This window comes from Dunckerocampus dactyliophorus, chromosome 18 (assembly GCF_027744805.1).
Source record: "Dunckerocampus dactyliophorus isolate RoL2022-P2 chromosome 18, RoL_Ddac_1.1, whole genome shotgun sequence".
Classification (NCBI taxonomy): domain Eukaryota; kingdom Metazoa; phylum Chordata; class Actinopteri; order Syngnathiformes; family Syngnathidae; genus Dunckerocampus; species Dunckerocampus dactyliophorus.
Window position 1 is genome coordinate 9,955,364 of NC_072836.1, and position 17,747 is coordinate 9,973,110.

Here is a 17,747-nt window from a genome sequence, read left to right on the forward strand (position 1 = left end):
CACTGTTACATAAAGTCAAACACCATATGTTGGTATGAAGTTCCCACTGAGGGCGACCAAGTCAGATATACAGTTGATCAGTCAGAAACACCTGATATCACCCAGTGAATAATCACATGTAATTGGAATCTTCCAGTCCAAAAATGCGGTGTGATTCATTCTATGCGTTCCCAAAATAGTCGTGTACTGGGGTGCCGCTGATTTTAAAATAGATTTGGCTCATTATTCCGGAATTTCCACACACTGCATCAGCTAGCATTTTTAGGCATGCAAACATCCAATACAACGTCCTCTACAATTATCAGATAAACATAGAATCCATGCATTTTATTTGATATATGATATCAATATAACTAATATAAAACTTAATACTGTTTCCCCAGTGGTCTTCCAGCTACAGTAAACACAAACCTAACACGCTCAATCATCAGTTCTGTTCCTATGTTGAATTTTAGTGTAAATCACAACTTATACCGAAATGAAGACCTACTTCACTCACACTGTACACAGGACACACGAAGGACACGCTGGGCCAAACCAGTGTGCAAGATAGGGAGAGACAGCCTTATTGGGACAAAAAGAAGTCCCAATGAGACCACTATGCTACTACGTTATCCATTCCATAGGATCACATCCTTTCTTATGTTCAAGAATACCATCTTTATCCATGATGATGGTGACGACGCTTTTGCGGCTTGGGCCAGCGTGCAGCCAATATTGTTTTTCCTTTTCTGAGCATTTTATGACGTGTAACTTCACTTTTCCTGTCTTTAGCGCGTTGCGATCAGAAGAGTCTGCCTAATGCTTGGGAGACATAAGGAAGGGACAAAAGTTAAAGAAAAAGAACAAAAGGGATGTTGTCCTTCCTCACCACTTATGTATTATGAACTGTGATCTCCGGAGTGTAAGCTGCTACTTTTTTCTCATGCTTTGAACCCTGCGGCTTATACTGTGATAGGGTGGCTAATTTATGGCTAAAAACTGCATTTCCCATGATGCTTGGTGTGCAGTTTCAGGAGGAAGGGACGTGAATGAGTGAAGTAGAAGCTAATATCATGTTTTGAAGTCTTATGCACCAATCTCTGACAGAGTAATAAGTAAGTTTGTAGAATTACTACAGCTTTTGTTTGGACTACTTAGACTGCCAACCCCCCCCCCCCCCCCCCCCCCCCCGGCTAATGGCTCGAGACAAAAGTGACACAAAGAGCCACAATGAAAGAGAGAGAGAGAGACTGACAAAGTGTGTGATGAAGGACTAATTATGTGGCTGTTCAGTTGTAAAGCTTGTCAAGATGACTTGAGTGGTTTTAGTTCCCAGGAGGAGGAGAAGGACGGCAAAGAATGACTTTTCTGGTAGGCTACCGTTTAACTATCCGTGTTTTGATTATTTAATCAAAAGTTTAAAAAATCCTTCTGTGTAACATCTTTATGTGTACTAAATATCAAATGCTATGACGTGAACACCTGCGGATTATAGACAGGTGCGACCTATATACATATGTACAGTTTGGTTCAGTTTTTGTTGTAGCATGACCCAGGTAAGGTCCAACCAAGGCAATGTTTGGTGTGGAAGAACCTGACCTCAACCCCGTTTGGGATACACTACAACAGAGATTGATTTACTAGTCTTGTTATTGTCTCCAGTTCCCTTGATAATGTTCCGTAACAACCACACACATGCAAAACAAACGCTCCATCCGAGCTGGCAGCCAGTCATTACTTTATCTGGATCGTCCAAAAAGAGCCCAAAGTTAACTACCCTCAACTTCTCCCCCAAAAACAAACAACCAAAAGACAATCTCAAGAGTCTTTCCGAGTGCTGCCAAATGGAGGCAAAGGTGTTTGTGTGCTTGGACCGAGCGCTCCTATTTGGAGCTGTCAAAGATTCTCGTGTTGTGCGCGGCGGCTTGTGGTCGGCTGGCGTTTCCTAAATAGAAACCATCTATCAAGAGGCTAAGTGGTGCTTGAGAGATGTCATTGTGGTCAAGAGTGGGTGACGGCGCTGGAGGAGGAAGTGGTGTGTTAAAAAAAAAAAAAAAAAAGTTCAGAGGGTTTGCATTTGTGCAGCGGCTTAAGCAGCAAGAAAGCCCACTGTACTTTAGGATGAACTGAATTAATACCCTGAAGAGATCCATGGGGACATTTTGTGCTGTTTTCCCACTTTCAAGCCATTTTGGCTGTGCTGAATGAATAGAAGTGAAACTTGCCAGATGATATTCAGTTTTCCAACATTTCAGAATTCTCATTTGTGCTCGTTCGCCTAAAATGGAACGTTTTGAGCCATTTGTCCGCCAGATCGCGCCACTTTTCGCCCCAATCAAAGCATGCAGCACAATTTCACATCTTTAACTGTTCTCTGCAAGGCTGCTTTTATGTTGATATGATACATTTGCGTCTCTACTGATGCTGGATAATGGTGTGCATGTAAAAAAAAGTTCAAAGAAAAAAAAAACAACAAGCAAACAGTGGAACTATGTAAACATGCTGGCCTGTGAAGTGTTAAAATCATTGAAAATATGTAATTTTTTGTCGTAAGGCCCTGGAGTGTTAAAAAAAGACATAAAAATCTAACAATACATAAAAATCAATGTTGCTAACAATCACCGACCCATCAATTTTTATATAATGTGATACCGTTCCACTCCAATCCTGTAGGTGGTGCTAATACAAAAGATTGACTGTAATGAGCAGAAAACATGGCAACCCTCTTCTAAAGCAAAACAAAAACCTCTTGACTTACAGTTTCGTCTGATAGAAACTATTGCACACATTTTACTTCACCGGTTTCTTGCCCACATTTAGGAGAATCTCCTCTGAATGACAGTTGACTGGCAGCTACTAAAATATGATGTGATGATATGATGAGGGAATTGCAACAGAAAAACACTCGACTCATTGATTCATCACAGTGTCCCTACTGTTAGCATCACTCCCACCCAGGGATGATAAAAGGCCACTAAATGGGCTAGGTGAGGTGAAACCGGGCATGACCCTGGATCAGATTCCCGCCTGGTTAGTGTTGGTGATACCAGACCTGAGCACTTCCTGGCCTGACACTAGAGAGCTCTACTCTCATATAATTGATGGACAATGATTGCATTCTTCTCTCACACACAGTCCGAATTGTCACCTAGCATGGGACACACCGACAATACAAGCTGTTGTGCCCAAAACAAGCACAAAGATCTCCCTCTTATTCTGTGTGAACTGTTGTTTCATTCATCTGCTCTGTGATCCATCTACCTCGGAAAGACTTAACGAAGGAATGTGTGTGGTCCGGTTAATTTGTGGCGTTTTAATTTGTCTAGCCTGTTAACCGCCTTTCGCCTCGTCGTCCAATTAAAAATCATTATGCAATTATGGAGTGTTTTGTGTTGTATTTTTGAATCTCTCTCATCCCATAAATCAAATGTTCTGCTTTCCTTACATCTGAAAAAAAGGACACAGTCAATTTGGACGTCTCGGATTCATCTCCCGGAGGTACATTTTTAACATTCCAGACAAAAAGCAGCAGCGACATTCCTTGTGGGAAGCCTGGGAATTGGCCCAGCCCACATTTTAGAGTATATATAATTACATGGATGGGATGTCTGAGTAAGCAAACCGTGTAGAGCCGTAACATAGACACGGTCAGGGACCACAACAAACAAGGGCATTACATAAATACGAATACTATAGACACACGCTAAATGCACATGAAATATAAACACTGTACGTGTCCGGAGCAACAACCACTAGCTACCAGGGATGATCCAATCGCTCGGCCACTAATCAGTATCGGCTGATTTCCGTGGAAAAGATCAGCATATGCTGATCAATGCCTTTCTATCATGAAAACAAATCACCTGTGGCTTGTACCATTGCAGCCTGTAGAGATCTCTGTGTGCAGTGTAGTGTCCTGTTTTACCCGATATGTCTGCTGTTGTAGCAAGTTAAATAGCTTGATTATAATACGCCATTTGATGAACAAACACTTGACCGAGTATGGTGAGTTTGAGGCTCATGGTGGCGTCAGTCAAACGGCAGCTAGCGGTGTCAACGCTGGGCAAAACTCACAGACAATGTACTCTCACGTTGAATAAGTCAAATATGTTTTTGTTTAAAGGGGACCTGTTATGCCTTTCCTCTTTTCTGACCTATAAATGTTGTTACAATGTTGTGTTCTCGCGTTAAACGATACCAACGTGTCAGATAATGAGGTTTGCCCATTTGGAAGTGACACCTGAAATCAGTTTTGGACGGCTCTGTACGCTGTGTTTTTTTAACACCGAATTCCGTTGACATCAACGCAACCCGGACTTCCTTAAATTGGCATGCCCAGCACCCCCCCCCCCCCCCCCCCCCCCCCTGCTTCGCTTTGTGTCGAGCAATGGCTCCCAGGAAATGTTTGTTCGAGTGTGCCTAAAGTGGCAAGCGTCAGGCAGAAGTGGTTGGAGTTGCTGATTCCCGGCCAGCAAGAGAAAAATATGCTCATCTGTCAGCGGCACTTCACACGAATACGAAGCTGGACTATCTGCCAAACTGTTGCTGAAGTCCGACGCCTTTCCAACGTTACTTGCTCGTGTTGAAGAGTCAGAAGAGCAAGCTGTACGTAACAATTTATCAGTGTCCTGACTGTGTTTGTGAAGTGCGCAATTAAAAGAAGAGCCACTGCAGGGCAAAAAAATGATATCTTGTCAACGGACAATACTATGAAAATAGATATAAATGAAAGTAGTCAGTGTCAATAGACAATAACAGACAATAATGGCTGTGTGTTGAGTCCTTTCCAGTGGATAGTACATCTACAGTATACTGCTATATAAGCTATACACTGACTACTCCACTATATCCAAATTTCATTTCTTTAGTTGACAAGATATAGCCTACTTTAATTTAAAAAAAATGAATGCTGAAATGGGAGGAGTGTAAAAAGGTCATAATCAGTGTGAATAGTAAAGTTTTGCTTAAAGTTAAAAGACGCATGACGACACAAAAACCTCAGCTGTGTTTTGCTCTTTCTTTGGCTTTTTTTTTGTTGCCACATATCAAGAAGCATTGAGAAAAAAAGAACATTACAAGATAGAAAGAAGAGTGTTTGATAATTACATTACTTTGCATGACAGTTCAGAATGTTACTTTAAACAATGCCTGTACAATTAATACAAGTTTGACCTTGAAACTGATTATTTCCGTTTTACATACTTCCAATGGGGGGAAATAAGCTAAACAAATGAGGTAAAATAGCATCTGGAATGCTGCACTCACAGCCTGTGCAATCCATCTTTGTTATCATAGCGAGTCGTATAAAATATGTGACAGCAAGGTTTTAATTTGCGCCGGTTTAGCTCGAAATACCTTGAATCTAGTGTTATTAGCTTCTACACATCAACCTGACAGTTCATAATGTATTTATGAAGTGAGATGACGATGATGAGAGAGCGATGGACATATAGGAGGAAGAAGGGATGAATGGAAGAGAGAAAAAACCTCCACTTCCTCAGGAGTTGACCCAGTAAAACATTCATGAGCGATGTCTCCATGTGAAGTGCGCTAGGGGAGTTGAAAGCTTGGGACTCTAAAATAAGAAAAGTCTCTCTCTCTCTCCTCTCGGAGTGTCTGAGTCGGGAGTCTGCCTGTCACAAAGCAAGTCATCGGAGATTTGAGATGACACACTGGCACACGCTAAACTGTCGACCCCCCCCTTAAAAAATCAAGAATAGACTGAGCCGAGACGGGGATGAAGCAGACAAAAGAGAGACAATGAGAGAGAAAGACCTCATTTTCTTTTGACAGCTGGCAAATAGAACAGAAGAACGTGTGTGTTAAAAAAAAACAAATATTCATGTTAGAATGGGATCACACAGGGGACTAGGGGTGGGTTCACACTCGTTTGGTCATTTGGGCTGTTCATTTGGTCCAGTGTGATCACGACCATCCAAATCCTGGTGTGCACCAAACAAGTGGTGAATCCGAACCCCCTAACCCTAAGTCCAAAACTAACACCTAAACTCTAACTGAGACCACTTGAGGGAAGGGCCTCAAGTTCACTTCATCTCAAACGTGAACACTACACGGACCGAAGACACGGACCAGTGTTAAACTTATAGTACAGTTCATGCTGACATGGCAAACTCTCTGCTGTGCCCTTTCCTTCAGTATGTGTGACAACGGCTCTTTTTAAAAGTATATTATAGAAGCTTTTCGTAAAATCCAAGCATGTAAATAAAGCAGAATGTAGAAACCACCTATGTATTCAACCCAGCGTGCGACATTTTGCTCTGGAATACAGTACAGGCCAAAAGTTTGGACAACTGATGCTCCTAACCCCATTAATAAGGCAAGAAATCCCACTAAGTGACCCTGACAAGGCACACCTGTGAAGTGAAAAGCATTTCCGGTGAGCACCTCATGAAGCTCACTGAGAGAACACCAAGGGTTTGCAGCGCTACCAAAAAAGCAACGGGTGGCTACTTTGAGGAATCTAAAATATAAGACGTATTTGGAGTTATTCGACATTTTTTGTTAAGTACAGTACATACAGTAAGTCCACATGTGTTCATTCATTGAGAATCTACAATGTAAATAGTCAAAATAAAGAAAACGCATTGAATGAGAAGGTGTGGCCTGTACGGTATTTGAGTTACATCATGGAATCTGTCACAAAATCTGCCCAATCAAGTCCTTACCCGATGCCTATGTTCTTTACTGCACAGCCTTTGGTCCTCTGACAAAATACCTGTGGAAACGCTGAGAGAACTGCCCACCAAAAATCTTATTTTTAACATTTTTGGTCCGCACCAGAGTGCCAAACCACAACACAGCCTAAGTTTGCATGCACCTCAATAGCTACTAACTTTATTCTCAGTAAAACCACCTTTCATGTTCAAAAGATGCTCTCCAACAAACAAACACTCTCTTCCTTCAAATCTATCCCGATTTCTCTCTCTGGCCAGCAAACAAAGCCCGCCTGATCTCTACAGCTTGTCATTGATTTGGACAGCTGGCTCAGACAAATTGCTCGGTGTTCTGAGAAGCTACCTTTCACTTTCTCTTTCTCCGTTTGTTTCCCAAGGCATGTGATTGTTCTTGTGTGTGCCTGTGTGTGACTCGACTGAAGTGAACAGGACAACGGCCAAGACAGCACGCTTTGAAGGGAAGAAGAGTGTGATGAGGATGCAACAAAACATGTTTTTTGTAATCATTTACCAGTGATGAAATGAGGACGATGGATGGGCATGATGTGCTGATTATTAGTTAAATAATTAATACGTTCGATGGTTGGAGAACACGGAACGGGGCGCCGTGGAAGCAGCCTTACGTGCCACGAGGTATGAAGTGGATAGCACAAAGGGCAATTAGTAAGAATGTCGTCAATCATAAGTGATTTGAGCAAGCTAGTGTTTCACGGTAAGCTTTGTCTTGAAGCATTGTGGGCATAAAAGATTGAATTAATTCCTGCTGCATTGGTGGCCTAGTGGTTAGCATGTTGGCCACACAGTTCTGGGTTCATATCTCCGTTTGGGCAACTCAGTGTGGAGTTTGCATGTTCTCCCTGTGCATGCATAAGGGGACTCCAAAAATAAAAAAAACAATATGCATGTCAGGTTAATTGGAGACTGCCCGTAGGTGTGAGTGTGCATGGTTGTTTGATTATATGTGCCTTGCGACCGGCTGTCTTAATGTAAACAAAGGGAACATTAAATTAACTGAACTTTGGAAGCTTGTTGACATGCTAATATTTTGATATATTGCATTATTTATTTATTAGTATTATTTATTATTTTTAGAATATTATAAAAAAAAAACTCTAACATGGTATTATTTTATATTTATTTTCATTTATATACTGCATTTTAAAATGATTTTTTATTTATTTTAGTATACTACTTTTTATTGACATGCTAATACATATAATTCAAATTCATTTTTATTATTCTGTTTGTTCTTATTTACCTTTTATCTATTTAATTTAAAAAATAAAAATGGTATTACACTAGTTAGTTATAAAACAGCTAAAACAGCTGTTGACAATGATCATTTATTTCTGTATTGTATTTATCTTGACAATTTTTTTTTATTTTATAATTATTTTGTTTGTCATATTTTTTACTGACATGCTGATAGTTGTTATTTTATTTTAATTACTTTTTTTTATTGTTTTCTTATTTACTTATTTTTATTTTATTTGCATTTTTTTTTTTAAATGTGCTATATTTTTTAAAATTATACTACTTAAAACACTCAAAGGGCAACACATGTAGAACTTCTGTGGAAAATACATTTGAAAACAGTATTTTTTTAGAGAGCAGTAATGTGAGTAATCTGAGTAGAGTTTAGAATTTTCCAGATTTTCGTTTTTAAATGACAATCCCTAAACCAGGATGAAAACTTTTGAATAAAGTAAAAACCATCAACATGGACCACGTTGTGAATGCTGACAGGTCAACAGTTTATGAGGAGGCTCCCTCTTCGTGTGCAGTCTGCGGACCCGCCGTCAACACCTCCCGCGTATTTCATCCTAAGTCTATGATTGAGCGGCCACAGCTGCGGCGGCTTCGGCTTGGCTCGCTGATAACCCCCAATTCTCCAGCACCACCCACCCCTGGGTGGACAGAGAAGGGTGCTTGAACTCTGTCAACCCTGCAGAACTTGCTCCCGTTGACGAGTGACAGTGTGAGACAGCTGTGGTCAACACCTGTCTTCTGCAGCATCCAAGTCACCACACACACTCCAAGGTGAGTGATGGCATTGTGCTGCAGAACTTTAAATGTTTAAACTTTAAACGTTTTCAGCAGAAATCTGCCTCAAATTCATACAAAACCTCCCATTCCCGCAAAAATGTCAGCTAATTTGAAGGTGCCTTATGTGATTTTTTTGAGGAGGCATTCTTATGATGCAAATATATTACTCTTTTGAATGCATTTTGTTTAGTGAAGCCAAACTGTTTACTTAAATGGCCCCAGCAACAAAGCAGAACTACGCTCCTCGTCACGGAAATCCGACCAGAACTGGACTCGCCGGACCAAGGGTGTGTTAAGTCACTCTAGATATCGTCCCCTGCTGATGATGTCATACAACTTCATGTCAAAAAATGCGAACTATCCCTTCAAAATGTGACTGTATCGTTAGCACGGTAGCTGGTGTTGCTGAGGTTTATGTCCACCTGTCCCACTCCGTAATGTTACGTTGACGTTACGATACATGGCATCTATTACGTTGTGCAGAGTTGCAGTGTATACGTAAAAAAGTGGATCAAATGCACAATAGCGCTTCTTGGAGCCACACACTCTGTTGGAGACAGACGTGGACAAACACAGCTCATTAGCGTAAAAGATACAGACACACAAAACGGCATGTCTCCACCTCCAATACACTATTGTTGGACCTCCAAGACTTAAAATTGGGATGGGATACGGGATGCGCCATATTACATCTTCGTCATGAAAGCCTGTTATTGTTTTTCCTCTTTAGTAACAGTGGTTGACTTACTTTTTTTTACGCTTGTATGACATTTACGGGAGTTAAAAATACGACTTAAAAAGGCATGGAGAGGCGACAGTTTGACCCTGGAACTATTTCTGTTTCAATTATGCTCCATGGGGAAAAATCGCTATAAGCAACTGATTTTCTTTGATCTGAGAGCTTCCACTGTAATTTTCTCACGGGGGCTCTTTAAGAAAACACTTATAAATGGCCTCTATAAGAAGGAGTAGAAAAAAAAATCTTATAGGGCTTGGGTATGACATAAGCTGCACTACGGTGAAGAATTCCTGAGGGGGTTTGCGCATGCATGCCATGAATGCATACATTTACATGCTATTCATTTACAGGTCGTGCATATGTGTGTTATCCATGTAGCCTGACGTTCAGGTTCTTAACAACGGGTGCTGCTGGGATTTTCTGCACCTCAGCGTGATGAATGTGATGCTATTATCTTCCCCTCGCTTTGCATTTCATCGCCTTTCAATTTTTTCAGTCAACAAATGCGCGGCACAGCATAACATCGACAGCTCAATCTGCGATTTTTTATTTTTTTTTGTGTGTGTGTGCCCACAGATGTTTGTTATTTGTGTCATAAGTCCCTCACAATGCTACGGTTGAAGATGATAAAACGGCAATTCTTCTCTTTTCGTGTTAGCAGGCAGATGGAATTGAACACGACGACTCCCACTTTTGTATTTACAGGACATGAAGGCATCTAAACTGGTTTGTACATAATTGTAACATTGTAGCTCGAGAACGGGAATAGGAAGTCATGAAAAAGGTCATGGGTCAAATATTCAAATATTACAAACGTCTCTCCTAAAAGCAAATCATGACTGTATTCCATGTTTAATAGAATATAATGTACCTCCATTTATGAATCCTGTGGATCTTTTTAGTTTACTTGAGCCGTAACATACCACAATATGATTACCCCCCCCCAGCAATGTACGGTTGTAGACAACCACTTCATCTTCTGGATTGTGGCACACATTCCAATAAGCAAGGGGGATAAAAAAGTGCATTTAAGAGTCATTAATCCAATAAAATCTCATTAAAATCATAAATCCTCTGCTATTTTTGGCCCATGTTGAGCAATTAAACTTGAGTTATTTTTATATTATATCAACTATAATAAAATTAAATAAAATACAATTTAAAAAATTGTATTAAAATGATACATAAAAATTACAATATAAATACGTTTTAAAATTAAAATAGATGCACATTACAAATATATTAAAGTTAAAATAAAAAACTAAACCAGTAAATTAGTAGTGATACAATTCTAAGTACAGCAAAATATTTGAAAAAGTAAATAAATCAAATCTAAAACTGTTTTAAATAAAGCGTGGTGTGTGTTTTGCACACACCACAGACAAACTACACTACTACAAATCCAATGTAATCCTTCCCATGGGGATACAAATAAAGCAGCGGTTTAGGTTTTGGCGAGTGCTATAAGAGCCAAGCTTGTACATGCAGATGAGCTACAATAGGAAGTCAGAATACAATTTCTTGCAGGATGGCCACAGCGTGATGATGTAACATGTAATCACACCAGTTACACAAACGCATGAATATTTGATCTTGTGAGCCTTAAATAGCATGAAGAAGCAGACTTGACCCTATAATAATATCCATTTGGCAAGATGTAATATTTGCATGTACACACCATACTCAGGATCTTGGCAGGGAGTGTGTAGGATGGGCACTGGGGACACGAGCCAGACAGACATGGAAGTCTGGCACGGAGCTCTTTATACTGGGCTTAGAACAAGGCTCCAGATGGACGGACTAGCTCCTCACAGTGGGTGCTGCTCCCCAAAAACCTTTCGGACAACTAAAACTGCTTCTTGTCAATTGTATTTTTTTTAATATTCTTATGTCATTTAAGCAAAAATAACAAACATGTACTGCTTTCTGCACAGTTTTGCACTTTGACTTTCTATGGCATGGCACTGTTGCTACTGAAAAAAACGGTTCTATAATTTTCTTGTATTTCAAGTCAGTCAATCTGCAGCATTATGTTGTAGTTTTGCACAAATGAACATGCCACATTTCTTTATTAAAAAAAAAATATATATATATTTGAACCATTTGGCATTTCCTTGGGCTTATGTAACCTGAAATTGCTCTATTATCATTTGTATACTAAATATCATGATATATTGTTATTGCAGGAGGCTTCAGTGTATATCACAACACGGACTTTAGGCCATATCCCCCATCCCTAATGTACAGTATGTACAGAGAAACTAGTTTGTCTGCTCAAAGTAGAACTGAAACATCATCATTCTTTTCGAGCCCTCACTGTGAACTACTATACCAAACACCGTACGCTTCTCAAATAAAAGTGGGACACGCCGACAGTAAAACAAAGGTTATTTTTCATGACTTTCACTGTGATATTTTTACACCAGCAGTGCTCTCTGGGCTGTCTGATTTATATCTTTTATTGTGCCAGTCAGAGAAACAGATTTCCTTATCATTCCTCAAGCTAAATAAAGAACTGATAGTGATAGGCCCCTCACATTTCAGCACGCATTTAATGTATTCTCAAGGGACGACGCTATAGACATGACACTTGGATATAAAGTGACATTTTTGTGAAATTTTTGCCCTTGCCTCCCAAGCATGAAGCATATTTTTCTAAAAAAAAAAAATAAATAAAAAAAAATAAAAAAAAAATAAAAAAGTGAAAGTGAAAAGCAAAGTGAAATTAGACATCATAAAGGACCATCGTCAAGGATGAAGATGGTATCTTTACCATCACATGAAAGGATCTTCTATTATGAAAAGGACAGTGATGGCTAGTGGTCTTATGAGGAGACTTCCTTCTCCTAATAATCCTATCTCTCCCTCCCTTGCAACGCCCCTTCCGGTGTGAAAGACAACCATAGGGATAAAAGTACATCGGGGTGCTCCGATGAATCAGCCATGCGATCGGCATATGTCGATGAATGCCTTTCAACGCCTGTGGCTCGTACTACTGCAGCCTGTAGCGAACCCTTGGCTCCTCCCCCGGCTCCAAACAAACATGTCTGTCGGGTGGGACTTGCAATTTTTGTGAGAGTGATGTAAAATTAGCACTCTGCAGCACATGTCACAAAAACTATCCTGCAGGGGTAGCACGTTAAAAAGCTGTAATGAGTATGGTGAGTTTTCAAGGCTTCAGTTCAGCATCGGTCAAACGGCAGCTGGCACAGCCAAAACGCTGGATGTGCGAGACAGTCAGACGGCTAAGCAAATAAGCCAAAAAATAATTTAATTCATCTGACTAGATGACCAGCCTTTCTCAGCGGCGGAAGACACCGGGTTCCGCCCACCGCTCTCTCATTTGGAGCCCAGATATGTGCTACCTGGAAGTCCTGCTAGAGCTCACATCCAAAGTCTCCAGAAGGCATCTCAACCTCCGTAAGTTTCATGAGTAATATATGTTCTCTTGAAAAAATAAGTAAAAGATGTTAAATTAAGGTGCCTTTACGGTTCCCTTTTCAGGTCATATAGCCAATAGCTGAAAAACATGAAAAAACTCATGTTTTTATTTATTCATTTATATTTAATTATCAGTATGATCAGTATCCGTATCGGCCGATTTCACTCATGGATGACCGGCAGCATAAAATCCTGAGCGGAGCCCCCCTAAAAATAAAGTTCCCACTTTTAAAACTCAACTTACAACATTTTGGTAGTATTGTCAAAATAGCTGGCAACACACGTGTGTAGCAAGATAATTGTGTCTGCTGTCATTTGAACACTGGTCCAAGTCGTTGGTCCGTGTAGTGTTCACATTTGAGCTCAGATGAACTGAACCGCACCAGAGTTCACGTGCAGGTGGACCAAAACCCATCTATCAAGCGATCTCAGTCCACTTGCTTTTTAACTAGACCAAACATGACGCTCTTAAACCAGACTCACCGCTACCTTTGCATCGCTCCCCAGCCATACAGTAGTTGTTTGAAAAACACTATTTGTCTTTAACTCTCCGAGAATCTGACACTCTCCAGCGAGGCACTCATGTAGAAAACCATTCTGCATTTCACAGCCGTCAAAGCGAGCTTCTGAGCAATTACTTTTGATCACAGCCCAGTTGGCCCGGACGCTGTTTATCCGTGTTGGCGGGGGAATTCAACGGGACAGCGAAGAGAGACAGAGAGGACGGGTATTTCCTTTTCATGTGGAACGTGCCTTCGCTAGCATATACGTCTCCCCAAAGACAAGTGCTATTATGGCCCAGTGCTCATGTTAATTAACACATAAGCCTGTTGAAGTTAATTAAAAAGCAGACAGACATCAGAAGAAGATCACATAGAGTCGAGCGATCTATCTCAATGCATCAAAAGATGCGGATAAATCCTGTGAGATTTATTTTGAAGTAGTATTAAAAGTAGCCTCCATGAACCAAATGTTTGCTTTTTCATTTGTCTGGTACTTCGTAGGGGAGACGTACAGTTGTGTGGGCTTTTAGGCTTTCTTCAAACGAACAGCACATTTCCCCCACTCCGGTGTTAAAAAAAAAATCTTCCCCACGAATGGAGTTTAAAAAAAATGTTCGGGTAAAAACATTCACCAGCTGTCATGTGCATTTTGGCCGATCAGAAGCTTTGGTCGCATTACACCGCCTCTGTTCATCAATATAGTGCAATATTAGATGTACCGTAACATGTGCATTATCTTTAAAATCAGTGCACACTTCAACGGACCCCAGGAAACACTATGAAATGTTTTTGAATCGCCCATGCATGTTACGAGGCGCATGCATGTGCTTCTACTGCTGCATGAAATGACACTAACACCCGTGAGTCAATAACCTCGTGTTCTGTTGGTTTAAAAACATGAGATAATGTCGCACATTTCTTACAACACGAACCCAAAAGCTCAGTTTTCCCCGTCCACGCGCAAACGCTGACGTTTTTGAAAATCTCCACTCTGGCCGGAGTTTTCCAAAAAACAAAAAAAACCCTACGTTTGCATGTGGACGAGAAGCCAAAATATCCGTCTTTGTGTGGACATATGCACTTACTTCATAGGTTTGAAGAGAGCTTGTCCATAGTTCTGGAACGTCATGATCAACTTGAGCTGGGTGCCTCCTGATTTCATAGCTGCAAAAGACAGGAACAGTGTACGTATGTAAAAACACATGCAGATCCACAGCTGGTTTGCTGAATACAATCGCAAAGCAATCACATCTGCTGACCACAATCAGCAATCAAAGCGTAATTGGGAGTGCTCTGGATAAGTGGGGTGAAAATATTCTGGAAAAAAACACAAGTGGATAGGGGGGACTTGCAGTGTGAGCCATTGTGGGGAAAAAAGACCAATAATTCACCATGAGCAATGTTTTCACACAGCACAATAAACTTCAAAGGCACCCCAATAGAGCACAGGCAGACAGATCTTTGTATTCTTCTCTGAAAGTGAAAGCGTATTCAATAATAAGCTCTGCGCCTTCCTACATCTTTTCAGACATGTTGAATTGCGCAACTGTAGTCATGTGATGTTGCTTGAACTTGTTAAGCGTGTCCAAAACAAATAAAAGCATGACCATGACCAATCACATGAATGATATAAAAGGGCACTGCCAAGTTTGCTGGGAGGTTATGAAATAGGCAAACACCATTTGCACCAGAAACAGAAAAGAAATGATGTATTTGAATTCCGATGAGCACCAAAATTGAACGTGTTCTCGCTATGCACACGTGCCACGGGCTCACAAAGTTCCACGTAATCCTGCAAACTCAGTGCCTTCCAGGCAGCTCGTTAATAACAATAAAAGCATTGGCAGAATGCTCGTCTGACATTTTATTAGCTTTATCTGCGCAGTTCATTTTGTTTTTTTCCTAAATTCAACAATAAAATCAGCTCCAACAGACGAGACACCTTTGATTTTTACAAATTAAACATTTCATCACTATCATGGCAATAATAAGCGATCTACTTCAGTCTCAAAAGTAGGGCTCTTCTAAATGGCTGCCTATTTGACTCTTAATGGACAGGCTTTGGGGGATTTGCTCATTTATTACAGCGCATTAACTGGAGCGTCTCACGGCACTGCGCTGCTGGCCAACTCTTGTATCCAAATAAAAGCCCCCCCTGCGGAGGAGCCACTTACTATCCCACCACCTAGCATGCTTGAGCTGTCTTTTATTGTCTCTTCTCTCTCTTGCACACTTGGTTCGCATGCACACTTCAGTCTTTTATTACAACTTTTTGGGTCCCCGGGGTCGAATCTCCCCTGTCCATTTTCCCTCTCAGACAGATGTTCACATTATGCATGTACACTTACACGCAAAAGATACATACCTTAGCCAGACTGTAAGCGTATATAGCATATATAACTGTTTCTATTCACATACAGTACAGTTAAGCCAAAAACAATTCACAACCTGGCCATTTTTAAACACAAAGTGAATTTTTATTTGATGAACTAAGGGTAGTGTCACGCAGTTATTATTGCCTGTTGAAGTGCATTTTTATTTGGTAAATTTGTATCATCCAGCTGGAAATGACACAGGAAAGCGTTTATTGTCGTTAAACATGAATACACATGATTTACATGTCCTAAGTGCATTTTAAAGGAGTTTATTAAGAAAATGATGAGAAACATGACAACTGCATGCGTTCAAATAATTCATCATTTCTAATTAAATACTGCATTTCACTTATAACTCTGCAATGATTGTATGCCAAGGGGGACGATGACTATTTTTTTGCTCAATTTTACTTGAAAAAAAAGTCAGACATCATTGTATAGTACATATTTTAATTTAATTTTTAACGAGTCGTCTGCAACCCACCCAAAATGGATTTGCAACCCACTTTTTGGTGCCCACCCACCAGTTGAGAATCATTGAGGTACAGCATTCTAATCATTTGTAAAACACTGGATATGCGTGTATTGAGAAAGAGACTTTATTGTCAACATGCACTTCCTATCTCTTAATTCAACTTCTTTCTTTTGTCGTTTCCAGCAGAAAGATGCCCATGAATTCAAATACACTTGAAACACCCTTGAACTCCATTTGAACTGTATGTGGAACGGATGAAAAGTTGCGCAACAAAACAAACAAACAAACGTGATGTGGTTGCACAAGTCTACATAACAATAATTATGTGTTCATGACGCAACTGAACTGGCAACCCCGCCCCTCACTTGAAGTTGGTTAGGTCCTCACCAACCCTTTATTTCTGGGTAAGTGCTTAAAGGCAATAAAACGGAAAGTCCATCTTCTGAAAGTAGATTTGCAGTTCAAAAAACTTTTAAGTGACCCAGCGTAGCGTGCAGCAGACAGCAAACACCGCACATTAGGACTTACTTAATACCTTAAATGACAACATAGACATAGCTACAAGTGTGATGAAAATAAAACTAAATGAGTGCTAACTCTCTGTAAAAGTACCAATTTCTAACCGCACTACAAAACAACAAAAACGAGCCCCTACAAATATTCTATTCATGGATGTTCAAGCCTCTGGGACCGTACAATAAACTGTGTCATTAGCTCAGTGTTAGAAATCCAAGCTGCAGAAAAGCCATGAGGTCAAGTCATGAAGCAGATTTGTTGACGCCAGGTCAAATGGGATGATGCTCTCGTGTAGCTTCATTAAGTTTGAAGATTAAACTCTGCCACAACAATGCATCTATAAACCCTGACTGAGGTACGTTTGAGCGATGCGATTGTAAGCCACAAGTGACCTCAATTCAATGCTCTGTGCTGCTCGCTTTATGTTTTTAATAAAAAAAAAATTTAAAAAGTACCTCTTCTGTGGAGACATTCCAACAAATCTGTGCTTATTGTTTCCCTGCTCGCATGCAATGACATGACATCAGCATTAGTAAACTACTACATGACACTCTCCTCCAGCCCATCTGCTTTCATATTAGACAGATAATACATGTGTTTCTCTTGACCCATAATCCATCTTTCGCTACACAAATTAATCATGGCCTTCCGCTTCTTCTTCTCCTCCGAGCGTCCCCCTCGCCCGCACCGCCACATCAGATTCACGCTTTACGCCGCAATGATAAATCCACCTGTGTCGCGTCACCAGAAGTGCGTGTATGATTTATGAGCCTCACCCAAGCCTGAACAAAAGGCCGCCTGTGCAGACAGAGACACTCCAGGGCAGAGAAAGCAACATTAACCCCCCCCCCCCGCCTGAGGAAATGCTGGAACTTTCTGTCTTTGCTTTACAGTTTTAGCGAGACAGATAAGTGGTACATCGGTGCAAAATTAGGGGGTGAAGACGCTCTTAATGCCAGCTCGCAGGCACTCGCG

The 17,747-nt window shown here is 40.6% G+C and overlaps 1 protein-coding gene across 1 annotated transcript in view; it reads right to left on the minus strand.

Annotated features, from left to right (window-relative positions):
* Window positions 1–17,747, minus strand: part of fam20ca (FAM20C golgi associated secretory pathway kinase a) — a 35,699-nt gene that overhangs the window by 13,969 nt on the left and 3,983 nt on the right. Inside the window, exon 3 of the mRNA XM_054758936.1 lies at window positions 14,492–14,570. Within this exon, the coding sequence (XP_054614911.1) occupies window positions 14,492–14,570 (79 nt within the window). The remainder of the gene's footprint in view (window positions 1–14,491; window positions 14,571–17,747) is intronic.